Source organism: Siphateles boraxobius, unplaced genomic scaffold (genome assembly GCF_051911475.1).
Source record: "Siphateles boraxobius isolate OS27281-9 unplaced genomic scaffold, OSU_SipBor_1 6, whole genome shotgun sequence".
In the NCBI taxonomy this organism is placed as follows: Eukaryota; Metazoa; Chordata; class Actinopteri; order Cypriniformes; family Leuciscidae; genus Siphateles; species Siphateles boraxobius.
Genome location: NW_027509186.1, coordinates 37,934,071 through 37,953,185, shown reverse-complemented (window position 1 = coordinate 37,953,185; position 19,115 = coordinate 37,934,071). Strand labels below are relative to the sequence as shown.

At 41.0% G+C, this 19,115-nt stretch overlaps 1 protein-coding gene across 1 annotated transcript in view; it reads left to right on the top strand.

Annotated features, from left to right (window-relative positions):
- The window catches only part of LOC143716532 (uncharacterized), a 77,781-nt gene extending 59,454 nt beyond the window's left edge, over positions 1-18,327 (top strand). Inside the window, exons 5-6 of the mRNA XM_077209085.1 lie at positions 16,281-16,471; positions 16,747-18,327. Coding sequence (XP_077065200.1) covers positions 16,281-16,471; positions 16,747-17,753 — 1,198 coding nt within the window. The 3' untranslated portion in view covers positions 17,754-18,327. The remainder of the gene's footprint in view (positions 1-16,280; positions 16,472-16,746) is intronic.
- Positions 18,328-19,115: the final 788 nt, after the last annotated feature.

Below are 19,115 nucleotides of genomic sequence, written 5' to 3'. Positions count from 1 at the left end.
TCATTTGGTGAAAAGCTATTGTCTGAACCTCTCACTGAGAGAAAGAACAAGTTATCTGGATTTGGGAAAGTCTTCTGTTTAGAGCAGAGCTCAACTAACTCCAACCTTGAAGAAGCTAAGCTGTGTATCGGTGTATGTACGCTAGTATTCTCTTACAGACTTGTTTTATTTGACATGTTGGCGCCTAGATGCACAGACTCGTGACCTCTGAGAGACTCTTACCTAACTCAGGGTTTGGGTGTCAACCGTATCATTGATGATCTGATAAACAAAATTACTATGTTTATCTATTTCTTAGCTAATCAGAATCATACAACCTGAAGTAATGACATATCTTAGACCTTGAAGGGTATAATTGCTGTGATTTTTGTAGATGTAAAAGGGAAGCGGCTTACGAACTCTGTGTGAGTCTTGAAGTTGACTTCTGCCTGATGAAACCGCAAACTATCTTAAGTAAAACAATTCTACTATTTATTATAATTCTGACTCTTGTCTTCAATTGACTGCACTTATTCATGACCTTCATTCGTCCTATCTGGTCCTTGGGTCTTTAAGCGTCTATTCCCAACAACAGTGTAAATAAACTCGTTGTTGTTTATTTCTGTCAGGATGGATTATGTGCTCAATAGGTCTTTCTTAAATTAGATATATTCATGTCATGTACTTTTACTATTTACTTATATGTATCAGCATGTGAAACACTTCTAAAGAAAATTAATGCAGTTGTCTAGTGTATGGGTCACATTAAAAGGGCATAAAGAATCACACCCTACAAGATCTGTATTTCTTGAGTGCTGGGAACATACTCATGGAAATAATCGCAGTATTCATAGTTTTCACGTGATGTCCACCATTATGGGCAAAACAAGGCTTTCCTCCATTGCCCAGCCAGTCATTTTTAACACCGCAAATGAACACAGAATATTAATGCAACACAAGGTTTCTTGTTAAGTGTTTTTTTCCATCGAAAACCAATAAAACGTGTTGCATTAATATTCTTGGCTCATCTGCTTGCCTGTATATAGTATGCATCTTTAAAAAGGTGTAAACTGAATTTTATCTTTTAATATCACTGTTTTAGTACATTAAAGGGGTCATATAATGGTACATGCACTTTTACAAGTTGATTGTACTGAAATGTGTGTTGGCAGTGCCTGTACACAACCATCATATAATGATAAAAATCCATCCAGTGTTTTTGTTTTAATCTCCTTATGTTTTCCCCTGCCTCAAATTGAGCAGTTCGATTTTGTGACGTCACTAGATCACACGCCGCTCCCACGATTGATAATTGACAGCAGCGTTTCTATGGTTTCAACACAGACCCGCACTGAGCGAGCTGTCATCGTAGTCCGCCATTGTTGATACACTGGAGCAGAATGGCGTCTAAGCGATTGTGGTGTTCTGTTCTTGGCTGTAATAAGGAACACAGCAGAATTCGAACAGCTGAAGAAGCAGAGGCAGAGTTTTATTTTTGAAGGGAACATTCCCAACGATCAACGTAAATGCTTTTATGTTTGCACTATTCATTTCTCACCAGACTGCTTTATAAACGAGGGTCAGTATAAAGCTGCTTTTGCTAAGAAGCTGAAAACAGAATCGGTGCCAACTATTCGTGTTACTGCTGCACCTCCAGAAGAAGTGTGTGTAACGTTTTATTAACCTTTAAATATTAATCTTTGCAAATCGCTTCACGATGAATGCGGCTACTGTTTACACTCAGGGTATATTACAGCATGTTTTCTCTGTAACGTTACGACGTTCTCAATATAACTCATAATCCCACAATTATAATGATTACGGTTAATGTGTAATTAAAAACCCTCCCAGTACATACAAAAAATAGATCAAAGTGACATTATGTTAACCAACCATTCAGAAACGTCCTGTTCGAGCCTTAATTGTCGAACTTCTTCGGGGCCGTCATCTTGTTCCGGGTCCGACTCTGGTTCAAATTGATACGGTTGCACAGATGTGTCCTCAGGGACTCCCGCTGCCCCAAAGAACATAGGGGCGGAGTGAGCAAAGCTCATTCTCATTTAAAAGGCATGTGCACTGAAACGGTGTGCTGAAAACACAGCTGTTTTTGACCAGGTAAAATTAGTGTTTTCTTACAATACTAATGAGAATTTTTAATAAAAGTATATTACAAAGTTTTCATTTAGACCCTAAAGATTCATTTTAACTTGTACAAAAATGGCATTATATGACCCCTTTAAGGCACTTTAAGGTTGGGTTGCACGAATAAGGATTCTTTAGCCAGTAATGTAAAGATCCATATTAATATGAGTAAATCAGAAGCTAAGACCTGCATTCATAAGGCAGCTAAGGACATCTGGCAGAAGTGTTGGGAAAGGGAGATGAAGGGGAGACATCCGTTTCAGATTCAGAAAAAGTGGGGAAAAGAGATTGAGTTTTAATATTATGAAGAAAAGAAGAATCTTCGTATAGGATAAACATTTTACAGGGAAGTGCAATAAGTGTAAAGAATCAGAAACAGTTGAACACATTTTCTCATGCATAGCATAAAAAACTAAAGACGTATTAAAAGAAAAGCTGCTGGAAATGGAACATAATACAATCTCATTAGGAAAATCTTCTGGCTAGAAAATGTGAAAGAATTCCTATTCAATATGCAATTTTTAGGTTTTTGAAGGAAACAGGAATTGATGTAAGAGTATTGTTTTTTTTTTTTCTCATTTCTCATCAATGCTCCACACTCCAGTTCAGTTGGTGGCGGTAATGCACCGAAAGCTGGTCTGTCAACCGCTAAGAAATTAAAAAGAAGAAAAAGAAGCAGCAGAAGCTAAGTAGCCAAGTAGAAGTCTGCTTTTGTTGGCACTGAGAGAAAAGCTACTGGATTATTTACTTAGGAATATTAAATAACGTTTGGATTGCATTCATATCTGGTAAAAGGTCTCCAGCATGACAGGTATGTAGCGCTGTGATTTTAAAATGAATCATGTTGCAAAACGGACTAACTGATACAGCTGGTTTGATGTTAGATATTCTACAGATATTCAGCCGCGAAAAATTTCAATAGATTCTAAGTGAATAATACTTGTGAAAATGTACTTTACTTGAAAAGTATTAGAACGTAGAACTAACACATCACGGTGAATATGTTTTAATAATGCACTTTCAATTTGTAGCAACGTAGTAGTGACGAGCTAGCGCTTAGGCCAGGTAGGGACCGTCTACAAAGTATATGTGGAAGGAAAAAACAGGTGGTTCTCTACATTACTTATCATCATTGCAAGGGCGTAGGTTTAGGGGGGGACGCTGGGTACTAGTCCCAATCAATATTTTGAGATGACAAATTTGTCCCCACCGATATTTAGCAAGCTCCTTTGAACTGCTAGTTTGATATTTGCGGTGCATTTGGATCTTTGCGCTGCTATTTGGATCGATTCTAACGGCCAGGACGACGACAGTACAAGATACGCCGTAATTTGATTGGCGGCGGGTTATCTGATGGGCAGGCTACACGCGCGGGCCGGGACTACTTTTTGTGCTTGCACTCACTGGCAGCGAGCGGGTGGTGTATGCGTGTGTGCGCGCGTGACGACGCCGATGGTAAGTTACCAGGGCTGTCTCTCTGCCTGCCATATACAAAGGCCAGAGTAAAACATTTTAATATTCCGTTTTTTGCCCCTTTTTGTACTTTGTAGATCAGCTATGTCACCCAAGAAGAAGAAAGGGGACATACGAAGCTTTTTCATAAAGCAGAGTGTAAGTAGGCAAAAATAACTAGCCACACAAATAACTAGCAGTAGCAGTGACTGACCAGGCTTTCAAATGCAGATTCTACTGTGGAAAATAGTATTAACTGGTGATCCTGGTTACCCAGGAGGATATTGTTACAGTTAAAACTAGCTTCTGCAATCTTTCAAGATTAGGAGCATTAATTAGGGGTGTGCAGCATGGATAGACTCGTAGAAGTTGCGCTATCATGATAGAATGCTACGAAGTCACTGAATGTTATTTAGCCTACCTTAACTTAGAATCTTGCAGTCATAAACAATGGATCATCTGAGACATTTTTCGTTTCTACATTCTGTTTATGTAATGTATTTGTGAGTGTAGCCTACTTGCTAGACACATGTGCTGGAAAAACATGTTGGCAATGTTAAAAAGGCGAAAGTTAACACTGTTGGTTATTCAAATATAATGAATCATTACTTGATTGATAATATCCAAATAACAATATCTGGTAGGAGGGTTAAACTTGCTAGCCATAGGATAGACTACAAAATTAGTTAACCATTTTGTATGCAGGAAAGACCGCATCAAACCACAACAGATTTACATTTATTCATTTAGCAGACACTTTTTTATCCAAAGCGACTTACAATTGAGAACAATAGAAGCAGTAAACCTAGGATAACAATATGCAAGTTTTATGACCCTTCCCAGTTTAATCTAATGGACTTTTTTTTTAAGAATAGAATGGGGGGAAGGGGGGGGGGGGGTTCATGGATGTCCCCACCAAAGCTGAGACCAAACCTACGCCCATGCATCATTTACACTTCATTTAAAACTGCTTCTAACTGCTCTTTTGTGAAACACTGCCATTTTAATGCCACACCCAGTGATCATGTGTGAAAAACAGAATCATAATTTGTTCATTTAGAAATCAGAGCTCAATGATTTGATAAATAAATAAATAAATTTTAACCCCTTGCATTTTTGTTTATAGTGTAAATATAGCAAAATTGATCACTTAGAAATCAAATAATTGTTTTATATATTTTAGAACAATTATTTTATAATAATTGTATAAGTATAATAATGTAATGTAATGTAAAATAACATTGTCTTACGGGCTTATTGACATTTGATATTGGTTTTGTCCTGTTACAGATTCCTAGAAACTGTTGTGTTTATGTAATTGTTAGGAGATGGCGCTGTAGTCCACATGTGGTTACCTATAAAAGATGTAGAGTAAGAATGGAAGTTGTTGCACCTGCTGCCTAATCATGTAACCACCTGGCACTGTTGTATTGCTTGTGGGTTTGAATAAACCTTGAAGTAAGAAACTTTCTTGTCTTCATGATTACCAGGATTTTTGCTGTTCTGCATGAAAGATGTCTGCTGTTGCTTATTTTCCTACGCCATTCTTACCATGTCCTGGTAAGCCGTCTATTCCTCTTGGCATCTAGTTAAAGATGTTTGAGAATTACTTGCTTGTCGTAAATGCATCAGGAGATGACTGGCCAGTTGCAAGAAAACGAGCTGTGTTTCTTCATTGCCTGGGAACAGAAGGTCAGAGACTATTCTATACAGTACTTTACCAAGCCAAGGAGAAACAATGGAGGATGCTATTGAGACTTTGAAACTACACTTCATTCCTCGATATAATGTTGTGGCTGAGCTTCATGCATTCAGAAAACAAATTCAAGCATCAGGGGAAACAATTGTGCAGTATGTTGCTTCTCTTCGGGATTTAGACACCACATGTGAGTTTGCATCTAATAATGATGAAATGTTGTGAGATCAATTAGGGGAGAATGTAAACAGTCATCGTATTAGAGAACGTCTGCTATTAGAGACTGATTTGACTCTTAACAAGGCTATTACTATTGCTACATAAATGGAGGCTGCTGGTGAACTAAACTTTTTTCAAATCAGACGTCAGTACCTGTGCAAGCAATGCAAGCAACAAGTGTGCCTGCTGTTGATCGTTACAAAAGACAATCACCTTTGAAACCTCTGTCTGTGCCTTCAAAGTCTTTTGCTACTTCCTTGGCTTGTGCATGTTATCGATGTGGATCTACAAAACATCTTGCAAATAATTCCAGATGTCCTGCAGTTTCTGTAAAGTGCAATAATTGTGAAAAGTTGGGAAATTTTTCAAGAGTGTGTCGTTCACAGCAAGCACGTTCTGTACATGAGATTGAACTGCCTGAGCTTCAGATTCTTTACATGCATGATTCAGTATCTAATAAGATAAAGTGTACTACTACTATCATGACTGCATCAGCCTCTGTACCTGTGGAGTTGATTGTGGATTCGGGATCTTCGATTTCCATTCTGCCAAAATCTGTGTATGAAAAACACTTTAAACAAGACTCTTTGCTGCCTCCTTCTGTTAAATTGGTGACACATTCAAGAGATCCAATACCAGTGCTTGGTTGTCTACCTGTTATTGTTACCAGAGATAATATGAACTGTAATACGTCAATCTTTATAGTTGAATGTGGCACTGCTCTTTTTGGAATGGATTTAATTAATGGATTGCTCTCAAGTTTGAAGGTTCTTCCATACTTCCAGGACCGGCTCAGTTTTCAGCCCCTGTAATGAGACTTTCTGCTTCTGTGCCTATTGCTAAGCTAGGATGGGCAAAAGGATGTGTGCATAAGGTAAAGACTTCGTCAGTGGTGAAACCTGTACGTCAGAAACTTAGACGGTTGCCATTATCTGTTCGAAATGCTGTCAGTGATGAACTTCAACACCTTCTTGACCTGGGTGTTATTGAACGAGTGGATGCATCACCGTGGATTTCTACAATTGTAGTTGTTCAGAAGAAGACCAGTGGTATTCGCATGTGTGTAGACCTGCGAGAACCAAATAAAGCTGTTGCGGACAGTTATCCTTTGCCCCATATTGATGAGATGATGTCTATGCTGCGTGGAGCAACTGTCTTTTCTACAATTGATTTGGAGAATGCTTATTTCCAGCTTTTGTTACATGAAGAAAGTCGTGATCTGACTGCATTCATCACTCATGAAGGCCTATTCAGATTCTGTCGAGTACCTTATGGCCTTGCTTCAGCTCCATCTGCATTTCAGAAAATGCTAGCAACTGTACTACAAGGATTGCCAAATGTAGCCAAATATCTGGATTATGTCATTGTCTGGGCACACACAAAAAGTGACCATGACCACATGCTCAAAGTGGTTATTCAGCGCATACACGATGCAGGTTTACAGCTGAATGATTCAAAATGTCACTTTAATAAAAGCAGTTTGCGCTTCCTTGGTCATACTGTATCTGCACAGGGTATTTACCCAGATGAGGATGAGGATCATCTTAGTGCAATGCTTCATGCTCCTGTTCCTAAAGATGCACATCAGCTCCATTCCCTTCTTGGATTTTTGTCATGGTACAATAAATTCATTCCAAATTTCGCTACAGTAGTAGAACCATTGCGTGCTTGCATCACACAAGGTTCTGAGTTCAGCTGGTCAGATAAGGCTCAGAAGAGTGTCAGTACTGTAAAGGAGTTGTTACTCAAAAGCCCTGCTTTAGCATTGTTTGACCCTAACTTGGCCACTGTCATTTCAACGGACGCATCATATTATGGACTAGGTGCTGTATACTCTCAAATTCATGAAAACAACACAGAGCACATTGTTGCATTTGCTTCAAGGACATTGTCTACTGCGGAACGCAAATATTCAACGATTGAAAAGGAAGCTTTAGGATTTGTTTGGGCTGTTGAAAAATGGATAACTTACCTCTGGGGTCGAAAATTTCTTCTACGTACGGATCATCAGGCCTTGACAGTGCTCCTCTCCTCTAAAGGCACAGATCGCGCTGGACTCAGGATTGCGTGTTGGGCAGAGTGACACTTGTGCTTTAACTAGGGTTGGGTATCGGTTGGTTTTTATCCGATACCAGTACCTACTTGGTATTTTTTAAACGGTTCTTGAACCGGTACTTAAGAAAACAAGAACACACTTTGTCAAAAAATAATACCCTTTTATTTACAGGGCCAAACTGGACACAATATTAACTTAAATCTTTAAACAATATAAATACAAGTAGCATATGGTAATAATAAATAATCCAATATAAAATAAAATTCACAGATTTACATAATATCTAATAAAACAATATTGTATCAAACAATTTAATAATACTAAAGATTAATAGAGATTACTACCAGGCTAATATAATCTCGACATGGCTCCAGTTTCCCATGTTTTGTGTGCTTGAACTAGTCATGTAAGTTATCTGGTCGTTGTAAAGTTACTAGTTACGGCAGCGATTAGCTTGGCGAGTTTGGAATTTCGTTCCCACTGCGTCTTTGCTACGCAGCGTTGAGTGAAACTATGAAAGAGAACGTCTCTGGTTACTGGTGTAACCTATGTTCTCTGAATTGGGAACGAGTTAGCTGGCAAGATCCTCGCGTTGCCGACAAGCTTCCTTTTTCGGCAGAGAAATCTGAGGAGCAGATGGCGCGCGCACTAATATAATATGACGACGTAAGAGCGTCGAGGCCGTGCCCGTGCCATCAGCCAATGAATTGAAGTGATTCTATATGGGCTTCAGACAATCGGCACAGAATGGGCGTTCTGACGCGTAATTTTACACGTGAAATGCGGCCAAACCTTGGAGCTTTTTGCCTTCGGCATTTTCATTAATCCCCTTTGGTATCAGCAGTCATACCAAGTCTCCTGAAAGTTCCGGGAGTCTCCCGCATATTGATAGCAGGTCCCAGATGCCCGCAGGGTGAGCAATAGCGTGCATGCGAGATAGAATAGACTGTGCTCCAAACCGTATAGCGCGAGCACGGCAGAGACGGAGAGGGAGCGAGAGACCTTGCGTGTGTGCCTCATGAAACGCATGTAAGACAGAGTCAGGCACTGAAATCAGGCACCAAAATGTTCGTTGTTATACCGTTTTTAGTATGGAACCAGTTCCCTATTGGCACCGCGTTTCGGTACCCAACCCTAGTTTTAACTATGAGGTGAATTATTATCCTGGCTCTAAAAACCAGGTTGCTGATTATCTTTCACGTCTACCTTTGCCTGCTTCTGATCAGGATCTTTCCGATACTGAACCGGAATTTGTTGCATTGTTGTCTTCTGAAATGTCGGCTGTGTCTCCAACTGAACTTGCTTTTGCTTCTGCATCATGCTCAGAAATGACTGCATTACATGCTCAGATTGTTCGTGGGTGGTCTTCTTCATCAGCTGCTGTGTATGTTGCTCTACGTCCATGTTTTCAAGTACTTGATGAACTGGCTGTGCAAAAGGACTATGTGTTTAGAGGGTCAAGTCTTGTTGTTTCTGTTGCATTGGGACGTGTCTTGGTGAATCTGGCCCATGAAGGTCATCAAGAAATAGTGCGTACAAAACAGCGCATTCGTGAACTTTACTGGTGGCCGGGTATTGACTGCTTGGTTAAGGAACAGATCAAGAATTGTGAAGTTTGCTTGTCTTCTGATAAGACTACAACTGTCTGTGCTGCACCTTTACAACCTGTACCTTTTCCATCTATGCCATTGGAAAAAGTGGCTGTTGACATTGTTGTTCCATTTGAAACCGCTACCTGGGATTGTCGGTACATTATGACATTGATTGACTATAATAGTAAGTGGCCAGAAGTAGCATTCACTTCTTCAATCACAAGTAAAAATGTGATCAACTTCTTAACATCAGTTTTCAGCAGATTTGAAAATCCTCATTACATTTTATCTGACAATGGATGTCAGTTCAAGTCAGTGGAGTTTTTCAGCATTTCTGAAAGATTGAGACATTCAATATATACATACGTCAGTATATCATCAAACTGCAAATGGAGCTATTGAGCGATTCCATCGAGTACTGAAGAGTTCTATTCGATCTGCTATTCTGTCTGGAAAGTCATGGAGATCAACAGTAACAGAATTTCTTCAAACTTACCGTGCTACTCCCCATTCTGTTACTGGACGGGCTCCTTCTGTGTTAATCTGTGGCAGAAAAATGCGTACTCGTCTTAATGTTCTCCCTCTTCCTATTACTTGTAAAGATCCTGCTGTGAGTCAGAAAGTGTCATTCTCTCAAAAGAAGATGAAGAAAACATACACAGACCTCAAACGAAGAGCCTGTAATCCTGAGTTCAAACCTGGAGACTGGGTGGGATTAAAAATTCCAGTTCATATTCCAAAAGTAGGGCCAGATGATTTCTGCGATGTGGAAATCGCGGACGGAATCACGTAATTGGCAAATTAACGCGAAATCTTTTAATGCGGAATTTCGCAGAAATGTACATATTTGGAATGAAATTCTATTTTTGTGTGGGAGAACAACGTATGTCTGGGGAAAATGCAGACCGGGGGAAGCAAATCTGGGCGACACAACCCCTCCCGTCATTTCTGCTGCCTCTCCCCCTTCAAAACAACGAAAGTATGGCGAAGTGGCTTTCCACGGCTCTTTCGTCGGCGAAAAAGTTAAGAAACTTGACGCTAAGTCCTCAGTATCGAGCCGAGCAGTTGCCACGTGACTTTTATGCAGTGTTTCCCACACACAGACTATTCCTGGCGGTGCGCCACAGAATCAACACCGGCCGCCACATTTCACTCACACGTCTCTCTCACACACACACAGCCACACAGCCCCTCCGTGCACACCGCGTCAAGGCGCGTCGGACTGAACAAAAGCGAAGCGAACTGCGCGAGTGTGTCCGAGAGCGCGCATTAGTGCGCGAGAGAGACCGAGTGTGTCCGAGAGCGCACATTAATGCGCGAGAGAGACCGAGTGTGTCCGAGAGCGCGCATTAGTGCGCGAGAGAGACCGAGAGCGCGCATTACAGTGCGCGAGAGAGACCGAGTGTGTCCGAGAGCGCGCATTACAGTGCGCGAGAGAGACCGAGTGTGTCCGAGAGCGCACATTACAGTGCGCGAGAGAGACCGAGTGTGTCCGAGAGCGCGCATTACAGTGCGCGAGAGAGACCGAGTGTGTTTTTTGATATCAACTATGCATTCCGATAATTTTGTGAATTGGAGAGTTTCGTTAGGTTTGGAAGAAATATAGAGCTGAGTATCATCAGCATAACAGTGAAAGCTAATTCCATGTTTCCTAATGATATCTCCTAAAGGTAGCATGTACAGAGTGAACAGCAGCGGTCCTAGTACTGAGCCTTGTGGTACGCCATACTGAACTTGTGATCGATAAGACATCTCTTCATTTACTGCTACAAAGTGATAGCGGTCAGATAAATATGATTTAAACCATGCTAATGCAATTCCACTAATGCCAACATAGTTTTCTAGTCTATTTAAGAGAATGTTGTGGTCAATGGTGTCAAATGCAGCACTAAGATCATGACAAGAGCAAATCATTTGTGACTCTAATGAGAGCTGTCTCTGTGCTATGGTGCGGTCTAAATCCTGACTGGAAATCCTCGCAGATACCATTTCTTTTAAGAAAGGAACACAGTTGTGAGGATACTGCCTTTTCTAGTATCTTTGACAGAAAAGGTAGATTTGAGATCGGCCTGTAATTGACTAATTCTGTAGGATCGAGTTGCGTTTTTTTAACAAGCGGTTTAATCATAGCCAGCTTAAAGGTTTTTGGTACGTATCCTAGAGACAAAGATGAATTAATGATGTTAATGTAATGCACTGTAATGCGCGCTCTCGGACACACTCGGTCTCTCTCGCGCACTGTAATGCGCGCTCTCGGACACACTCGGTCTCTCTCGCGCACTGTAATGCGCGCTCTCGGACACACTCCTGATCGATTGCTCCTGTCTGCAAGTAATTTGACTAGTAATTTCCTACTACTAAATTCTGAAAAAACAGAGATTCTAATTACTTTTATGCAGTGTTTCCCACACACAGACTATTCCTGGCGGTGCGCCACAGAATCAACACCGGCCGCCACATTTCACTCACACGTCTCTCTCACACACACACAGCCACACAGCCCCTCCGTGCACACCGCGTCAAGGCGCGTCGGACTGAACAAAAGCGAAGCTAAATTCTGAAAAAACAGAGATTCTAATTATTGGACAAAAAACTTCCACACGTAATAACCTAGAATACCGTCTAACACTTGATGGCTGCTCTGTTAAGTCTTCGCCGTCAGTTAGGAACCTGGGTGTGCTCTTTGATACCAATCTTTCATTTGAAAGTCATGTGTCTAGTGTCTGTAAAACCGCATTTTTCCATCTTAAAAATATATCTAAATTACGTCATATGCTCTCATTGACAAATGCGGAACAACTAGTTCATGCGTTCATGACATCAAGGCTAGATTATTGTAATGCTCTACTGGGTGGTTGCCCTGCACGCTTAATAAACAAACTACAGCTAGTCCAAAACGCAGCCGCTAGAGTTCTTACCAGAACCAGGAAGTACGACCATATTAGCCAGGTTCTGTCAACACTGCATTGGCTCCCTATTAAACATCGTATACATTTTAAAATATAGCTGATTACTTACAAAGCACTATATGGTTTAGCTCCCCAGTACTTGTGTGTGTCCGAGAGCGCGCATTACAGTGCGCGAGAGAGACCGAGTGTGTCCGAGAGCGCCCATTACAGTGCGCGAGAGAGACCGAGTGTGTCCGAGAGCGCGCATTACAGTGCGCGAGAGAGACCGAGTGTGTCCGAGAGCGCTCATTAGTGCGCGAGAGAGACCGAGTTTGTCCGAGAGCGCGCATTACAGTGCGCGAGAGAGACCGAGTCTGTCCGAGAGCGCGCATTACAGTGCGCGAGAGAGACCGAATGTGTCCGAGAGCGCGCATTACAGTGCGCGAGAGAGGCCGAGTGTGTCCGAGAGCGCGCATTACCTGAAAATGTCCTGAAAATGCAGATAGTAAAAGATCATTCACTACATTTACATTTACATTTATTCACTTAGCTGACGCTTTTATCCAAAGCGACTTACAATTGCTATGCATGTCAGAGGTCACACACCTCTGGAGCAACTAGGGGTTAAGTGTCTTGCTCAGGGACACATAGCTGTCACAGTGGATTCAAACCGGGGTCTCTCACACCAAAGGCATGTGTCTTATCCACTGCGCCATCACTCACTGAATAACTTATTTCTAGGGACAAAATGTAACCTAGCTATCTAAAAATAACCTAGCTATCTAAAAATAGAGGAAACAAAGTGAGCTTTTGCGGGATAGATACGTGATCCAAGCTGCCCAAAACATGATAATTCCACTGATCTATATAGAATGACTGGAAAGCTCATGACATCATAAACAGTGAAGCCACCGCGCCGCCATATTGGTATTCCCTAGTGAGCCCACGCGATCTATTGAATCAATAGGAAATTGTATGATTTGACTGAGAAAACATTGTCTAAGGAGACACCGTTTTAAAAATCTAACGTATCCCTGTACATTCTTACCACTCAAACACCCTAAGCATTTAAATGGATATTTGTTTAAAGTCGAAAATTTTCCTGCTTATTAAAAATTGCATTACATTAAGATGTAGCTAAATCTACTGCACAACAGTAGGCAAATATAATTATTTCAGTCAATTTCTTCAAGCTAAACCAAACTTCTATTTTGACGGGTTGCCGTGATGACCTTTGAGTTTCTGTGTGTGTTATGATATGACGATAGTTTTTCTCAAATGAAGCGGTAAAATGCTCTTGAAGTGACTCTCAGATCTGCTCTGGAGAGGAAGTTCATCATGTCCTCATATCGTGAGGCTGCAGAGACTGAAACCTGCGCGAGCGTCACGTGTGTGTGTGTGTGGTAAATTAAACCGCGCATCTGCGCCATGCATTCCCACAGAGACAAGCAGAACATGCAGGGTTAATAGACAAGTTTTTTGCTATTTAAAGAGCAACATGCAGGTTGGACACCCCTATATAGCATAGTGTATGTTGATGATAGAACAACTAGATTTTCTTAACTGGAGTAATAAATATTTAGCCATTAACGATATTTTGAGATAAATTGTGATAAAATAACTTCCGCGTCTGTAAAGCACTAACCGGAAGTGACGATCGGCGAGGGAGTCTGGTCAAGTTCAAGCTCAGATTACAATGGGTGCGAATGAAGAAACCGAGTTCTCCGATGTGGACGAACATGCTTCTGATGGCCCACAGGCCTATAATTGTGAGCCTCCTAGGCGAGATAGTAGTCAGGGGGAGGAACAATGGGCAGAGGAGAGAAGTAGAGTTGTGTCAAGAAAACCAGTGGCGAATAGGGCAAGTGACTTGGTGAGTTCATGCAAGTTAGCACCGTGGCTAACGCTGGTTCATCTACTGTATGGCTAGTACCTTTGGTGTTTTGCAATCTGCTTTAGCAAACATACGTTCGACCTTGTTCTTGATTAAACATCCGTTTAGATTGTCTTAATTTGAGCCAGCAACGTTTTGTCTTCTCATATTCTACGCTGACAGGGATTATGCAGTCCATCCAAGCTGGTTCGCACTATCTACATTGACTTAATACCATGCCATAACAACAAATTAATAATGACAATACCTAAGCTACAATAGCAGCAGTCTAATGGCGCTTTTCCACTGCATGGTACGGCTCAGTACGGTTCTGCTCGCTTCGCTTTTCCACTGCGTGGTACGACTCCGCTTTAGCTCGGTTTGCTTTTCAACTGCAGTTAGTGATACCATTTAAAGCGAGCCGTACCGTACCATGCAGTGGAAAAGCGCCATAACAGTCATATCTGTATAAAACTCCAGTACGCGGTTTTGCCTGCAGGAGAGGGGCAGATTAGGAAGAGAGGCAAGGGTCTCCCTGATGGATTTTTGTTGGCTAAGTGCTTGTGCGGACATTGTGAGTCAATGGCGTCGGCGGTGTAAACTTTGACGGTGGACTTGATTCCATCGAGTGCACCGAGGGAACAGCATGAAAGGAAACGAAGATGCACAAATAAGAAATGAGAAGCACCCAATGTGTGTGTTTCTGCAGAGCATCGCTCTAATCTGTTAACACTGAGTTTGTGTTTTAGTTTTCTTTATTAGCATATACATATATATATATATACACTATAAATGTTTTCATAGCATTCAGTTGGCACGTTTGTTTGAAGTATGTGGGAAAAGTGTGTTTTGTCAATAAAATAAAAGAAAAAGAAAATGTGGCTTTTTATCTGATTAATTGAAGAAATAATTGACCAACTAATTCATTATCAAAATAAGTTGCAGCCCTAGTTTGCTGTTAAAGGGGACCTATTACGCCCCCTTTTTACAAGATGTAAAATAAGACTTTAATGTTCCTAGAGTGTGTATGTGAAGTTTTAGCCCACAGATTATTTTTTATAGCATGTTAAAATTGGCACTTTTTAAGGGTGAGCAAAAACATGATGTTTTGGTGTGTAGTAGTAGTAGTAGTAGTAGCCTTTGTCACTAGTCACAAGTACCAGCGAAATTAGCCATCAACCTGTCCATACAGACATGCATACAATGTGACAAGGGGGTAGACAGGACAGGAAGACAGGGCATTGAGGAAGAAAATACAGCATAACATGAGAGGTGAGGAGAAAAAAAAGGCAACCCCCAGACTATGCTCCTGTGAGGAGTGCAGTTTGGGAACAGTAAAAAAAAAATACCTCAGCAACATTAGCATATAATCAGTACACTCTACAACAGGGGTGTCAAACTCAGTTCCTGGAGGGCCACAACCCTGCAGAGTTTAGCTTCAACCCTAATTAAACACACCTAAACCAGCTAATCAAGGTCTTCAGGATTACTAGAAACTTCCAGGCAGGTGTTTTTGGAGCTGGTTGGAGATAAACTCTGCAGGACAGTGGGCCTCCAGGAACTGAGTTTGACACCCCCGCTCTACAACATAAACACACAAGACTTGCAACAGGGGAGGGGAGTGGGTGATATAGGTAACCCAGCACAGGCAGGCAGGCATCCGGTCCTGCAGCCATTCTCGGCGCTGGTCACAGACCCGCCTGACAGACTGGTGGTACAAAGTGTATAAGGCGAGGGATGGGGGGTGGGGGGGTGATTGCATATATGTAAGAGTTAGTGTATGTGTAGGCCTGGAGAGTCGCTACGCCTGGCATCATAATCTAGGTGCCTCAAGTCCGCAGGATTGTCATAGCGATACACATCAAGTTGCCATGGAGACAACCCTGATAATGTCCCAGACAGAGTCAACAATCAGCAGGGGTCTGTGGGGAGGTGGGGGAAGGAACGCAAGAGCGTCTTGCTGCAGTGCTCTTCCTCTTCCCAGTGTGTCCCTTTAAATGCAAATTAGCTGGTGCTCCTGGCCCCCTTTCTAGAAGAGGGTGGAGTTTCAAGAGCTCATACCAGCAACAACAAAACAGGACAATCTCAAGCCTTAAAAATGTCAGAAACTGTCAGTAGTGGTGTTCAGCTTTATATGTTCAGACCGAAGCCGGACAATGATGGAGAGATTCGAGAATAAGTGACATGTAGAATGCAACAGAACGTGTCTGGATGGTTAATTGATGAATTTATGTAGTTTGTGTTGAGTTTTAGTGAATTTTGCATAATAGGTCTCCTTTAAAGTATTCTAGTAAAAATTCAGTAACTTCTTTTTGATTTTTCCAGATCTGGTCCTGTGGGCGTCAGTATCACACAGTGATCACAGTTCACACCTGCAGTGAAGCCCCTGCCACAACAATTCACCAATAAATACTGGGAATATTCCCATCATCCTACAAGAGAAGGACAAACTCCAGGAGCAGCAGCTGAAATCTGTGTCACTGTTAAAGATGGAGTTTATTAAAGAGGAGATTGAAGACATGAGGGATCCAGAAACATCCAGAATAAAACATGAAGATATTGAGGAACAAATAGGTTGGTGTTTATTCTTGATTCTTCATTATTGACTGTTGATAAAGAAAGATTTGCTGGTGGTAGCTATTAAATATTGAAGACATTAGAGATGATAAATGAAACAGAAATTGCATCTAAATGATCATAATCTTGAATGGCTTTTGTTAATACATTTTAAATGGATTAACAAGAAAATTATGGAACTAACACATCAAAGATATGATACTTGATACTTTCCTTTGTTAAATCAGAGTTCACATGAACCTATTTTAACCAAATAATATTTTTTATTTTAGACTGGATGGAGACGAAACTGCAAAAACATGAACTGAATGAAGCAGAGGAGGAACAGCAGAGCATCAAAAATAATAAGCTGCACTCCTGCACTCAGTGTGGAAAGAGTTTCAGACAAAAAGGACACCTTAACATACACATGAGAATTCACACTGGAGAGAAACCGTATCCATGCCCTCAGTGTGGAAAGAGTTTTTCTCAAGCATCAGGTCTCAGTGTTCATCTGCGCGTTCACTCTGGAGAAAAACCATTTAACTGTGATCAGTGTGGGAGAAAGTTTATTTCATCAGCGCATCTAAAACGACACCTGAAAGTTCATTCAGATGACAAGCCTTATGTGTGTTCTCTCTGTGGAAAGAGTATTTTATGGCTGCGTCATTTTAAACTGCACCAAAAATCACATAATGAAGTGAGAGATCATGTGTGTTGTGACTGTGGGAAGAGCTTCACTAGAGCTGACAATCTGAAACAGCATCAAAGAATTCATACTGGAGAAAAACTTTACAAGTGTTCATATTGTGACAAGAGTTTCTGTCGTTCTCAAAACCTAAAATCGCATGAGCGAGTTCATACTGGAGAGAAGCCGTACCACTGTACTCAGTGTGGAGAGAGTTTCAAATCTAATGCTGATCTCAAATATCATCTGTACGTTCACTCTGGAGAAAAGCCATATAACTGTGATCAGTGTGGTAAAAAATTTATTTCATCATCGCATCTAAAACGACACCTGAAAGTTCATTCAGATGAGAAGCCTCGATTATGTTCTCTTTGTGGAAAGATTTTTTCAAGTCTTTATTATTTTAAACTGCACCAGAAAACACACACTGAAGTGAGAGATTATGTGTGTTGTGACTGTGGGAAGAGCTTTACTACATCTGAATATCTGAAACTGCATCAAAGAATTCATACTGGAGAAAAACCTTACAAATGCTCATATTGTGGCAAGAGTTTCACTCGGTCCAGATCTCTGAAATTACATAAGCGAGTTCATATTGGAGAGAAGCCGTAACGCTGTATTCTGTGTGTAAAGGATCAAGTAAATGTGAAGGATAAAATAAAGTTTATACTAAAGCACAATATCAGTTTAATTTGGTGAAAAGCTATTGTCTGAACCTCTCACTGAGAGAAACAACATGGTATTTGGATGTTTTTTGGGAAAGTCTTCTGTTTAGAGCAGAGCTCAACTAACTCCAACCTTGAAGAAGCTGAGTATCGGTGTATGTACGCTAGTATCCTTTAATATTCTTTGTTACAGACTTGTTTTATTTCACATGTTGGCGCCTAGATGCACAGACTCGTGACCTCTGAGAGACTCTTACCTAACTCAGGGTTTGGGTGTCAACCGTATCATCGATGCTTCTGTCTATCTGTCCATGTGTGGAATATTACTACATTTATCTATTTCTTAGCCAATCAGAATCATACAACCTGAAGTAATGACATATCTTAGACCTTGAAGGGTATAATTGCTGTGATTTTTGTAGATGTAAAAGGGAAGCGGCCTACAAACTCTGTGTGAGTCTTGAAGTTGACTTCTGCCTGATGAAACTGCAAACTATCTTCAGTAAAACAATTATCCTATTTATTATAATTCTGACTCTTGCCTTCAATTGACTGCACATCTTATTCATGACCTTCATTCATCCTATCTGGTCCTTGGGTCTTTAAGCGTCTATTCCCAACAACAGTGTAAATAAACTCGTTGTTGTTTATTTCTGTCAGGATGGATTATGTGCTCAATAGGTTTTTCCTAAATTAGATATATTCATGTCATGTACTTTTACTTATTTACTTTAAGTATCAGCATGTGAAACACTTCTTAAGAAAATTAATGCAGTTGTCTATGGTATGGGTCACATTAAAAGGGCATAATGAATCACACTGGGAGCATACTCATGGAAATAATCGCAGTATTCATAGTTTTCACGTGATGTCCACCATTATGGGCAAAACAAGGCTTTCCTCCATTGCCCAGCCAGTCATTTTTAACACCGCAAATGAACACAGAACATTAATGCAACACAAGGTTTCTTGTTAGGTGTTTTTTCCATTCATTCATTCATTCATCTTCCTCCGCTTATCCGGGGCCGGGTCGCGGGGGCAGCAGTCTGAGCAGAGAAGCCCAGACTTCCCTCTCCCTGGACACTTCCTCCAGCTCTTCCGGGGGGACACCGAGGCGTTCCCAGGCCAGCCGGGAGACATAGTTTTTTCCATTGAAAACCAATAAAACGTGTTAGATTAATATTCTTGGCTCATCTACTCGCCATATGCATCATCATCAAAAAGGTGTAAACTGAATTTTATCTTTTAATATCACTGTTTTAGTACATTAAGGAACTCTAAGGGTGGGTTGCACCACAAATAAGGATTC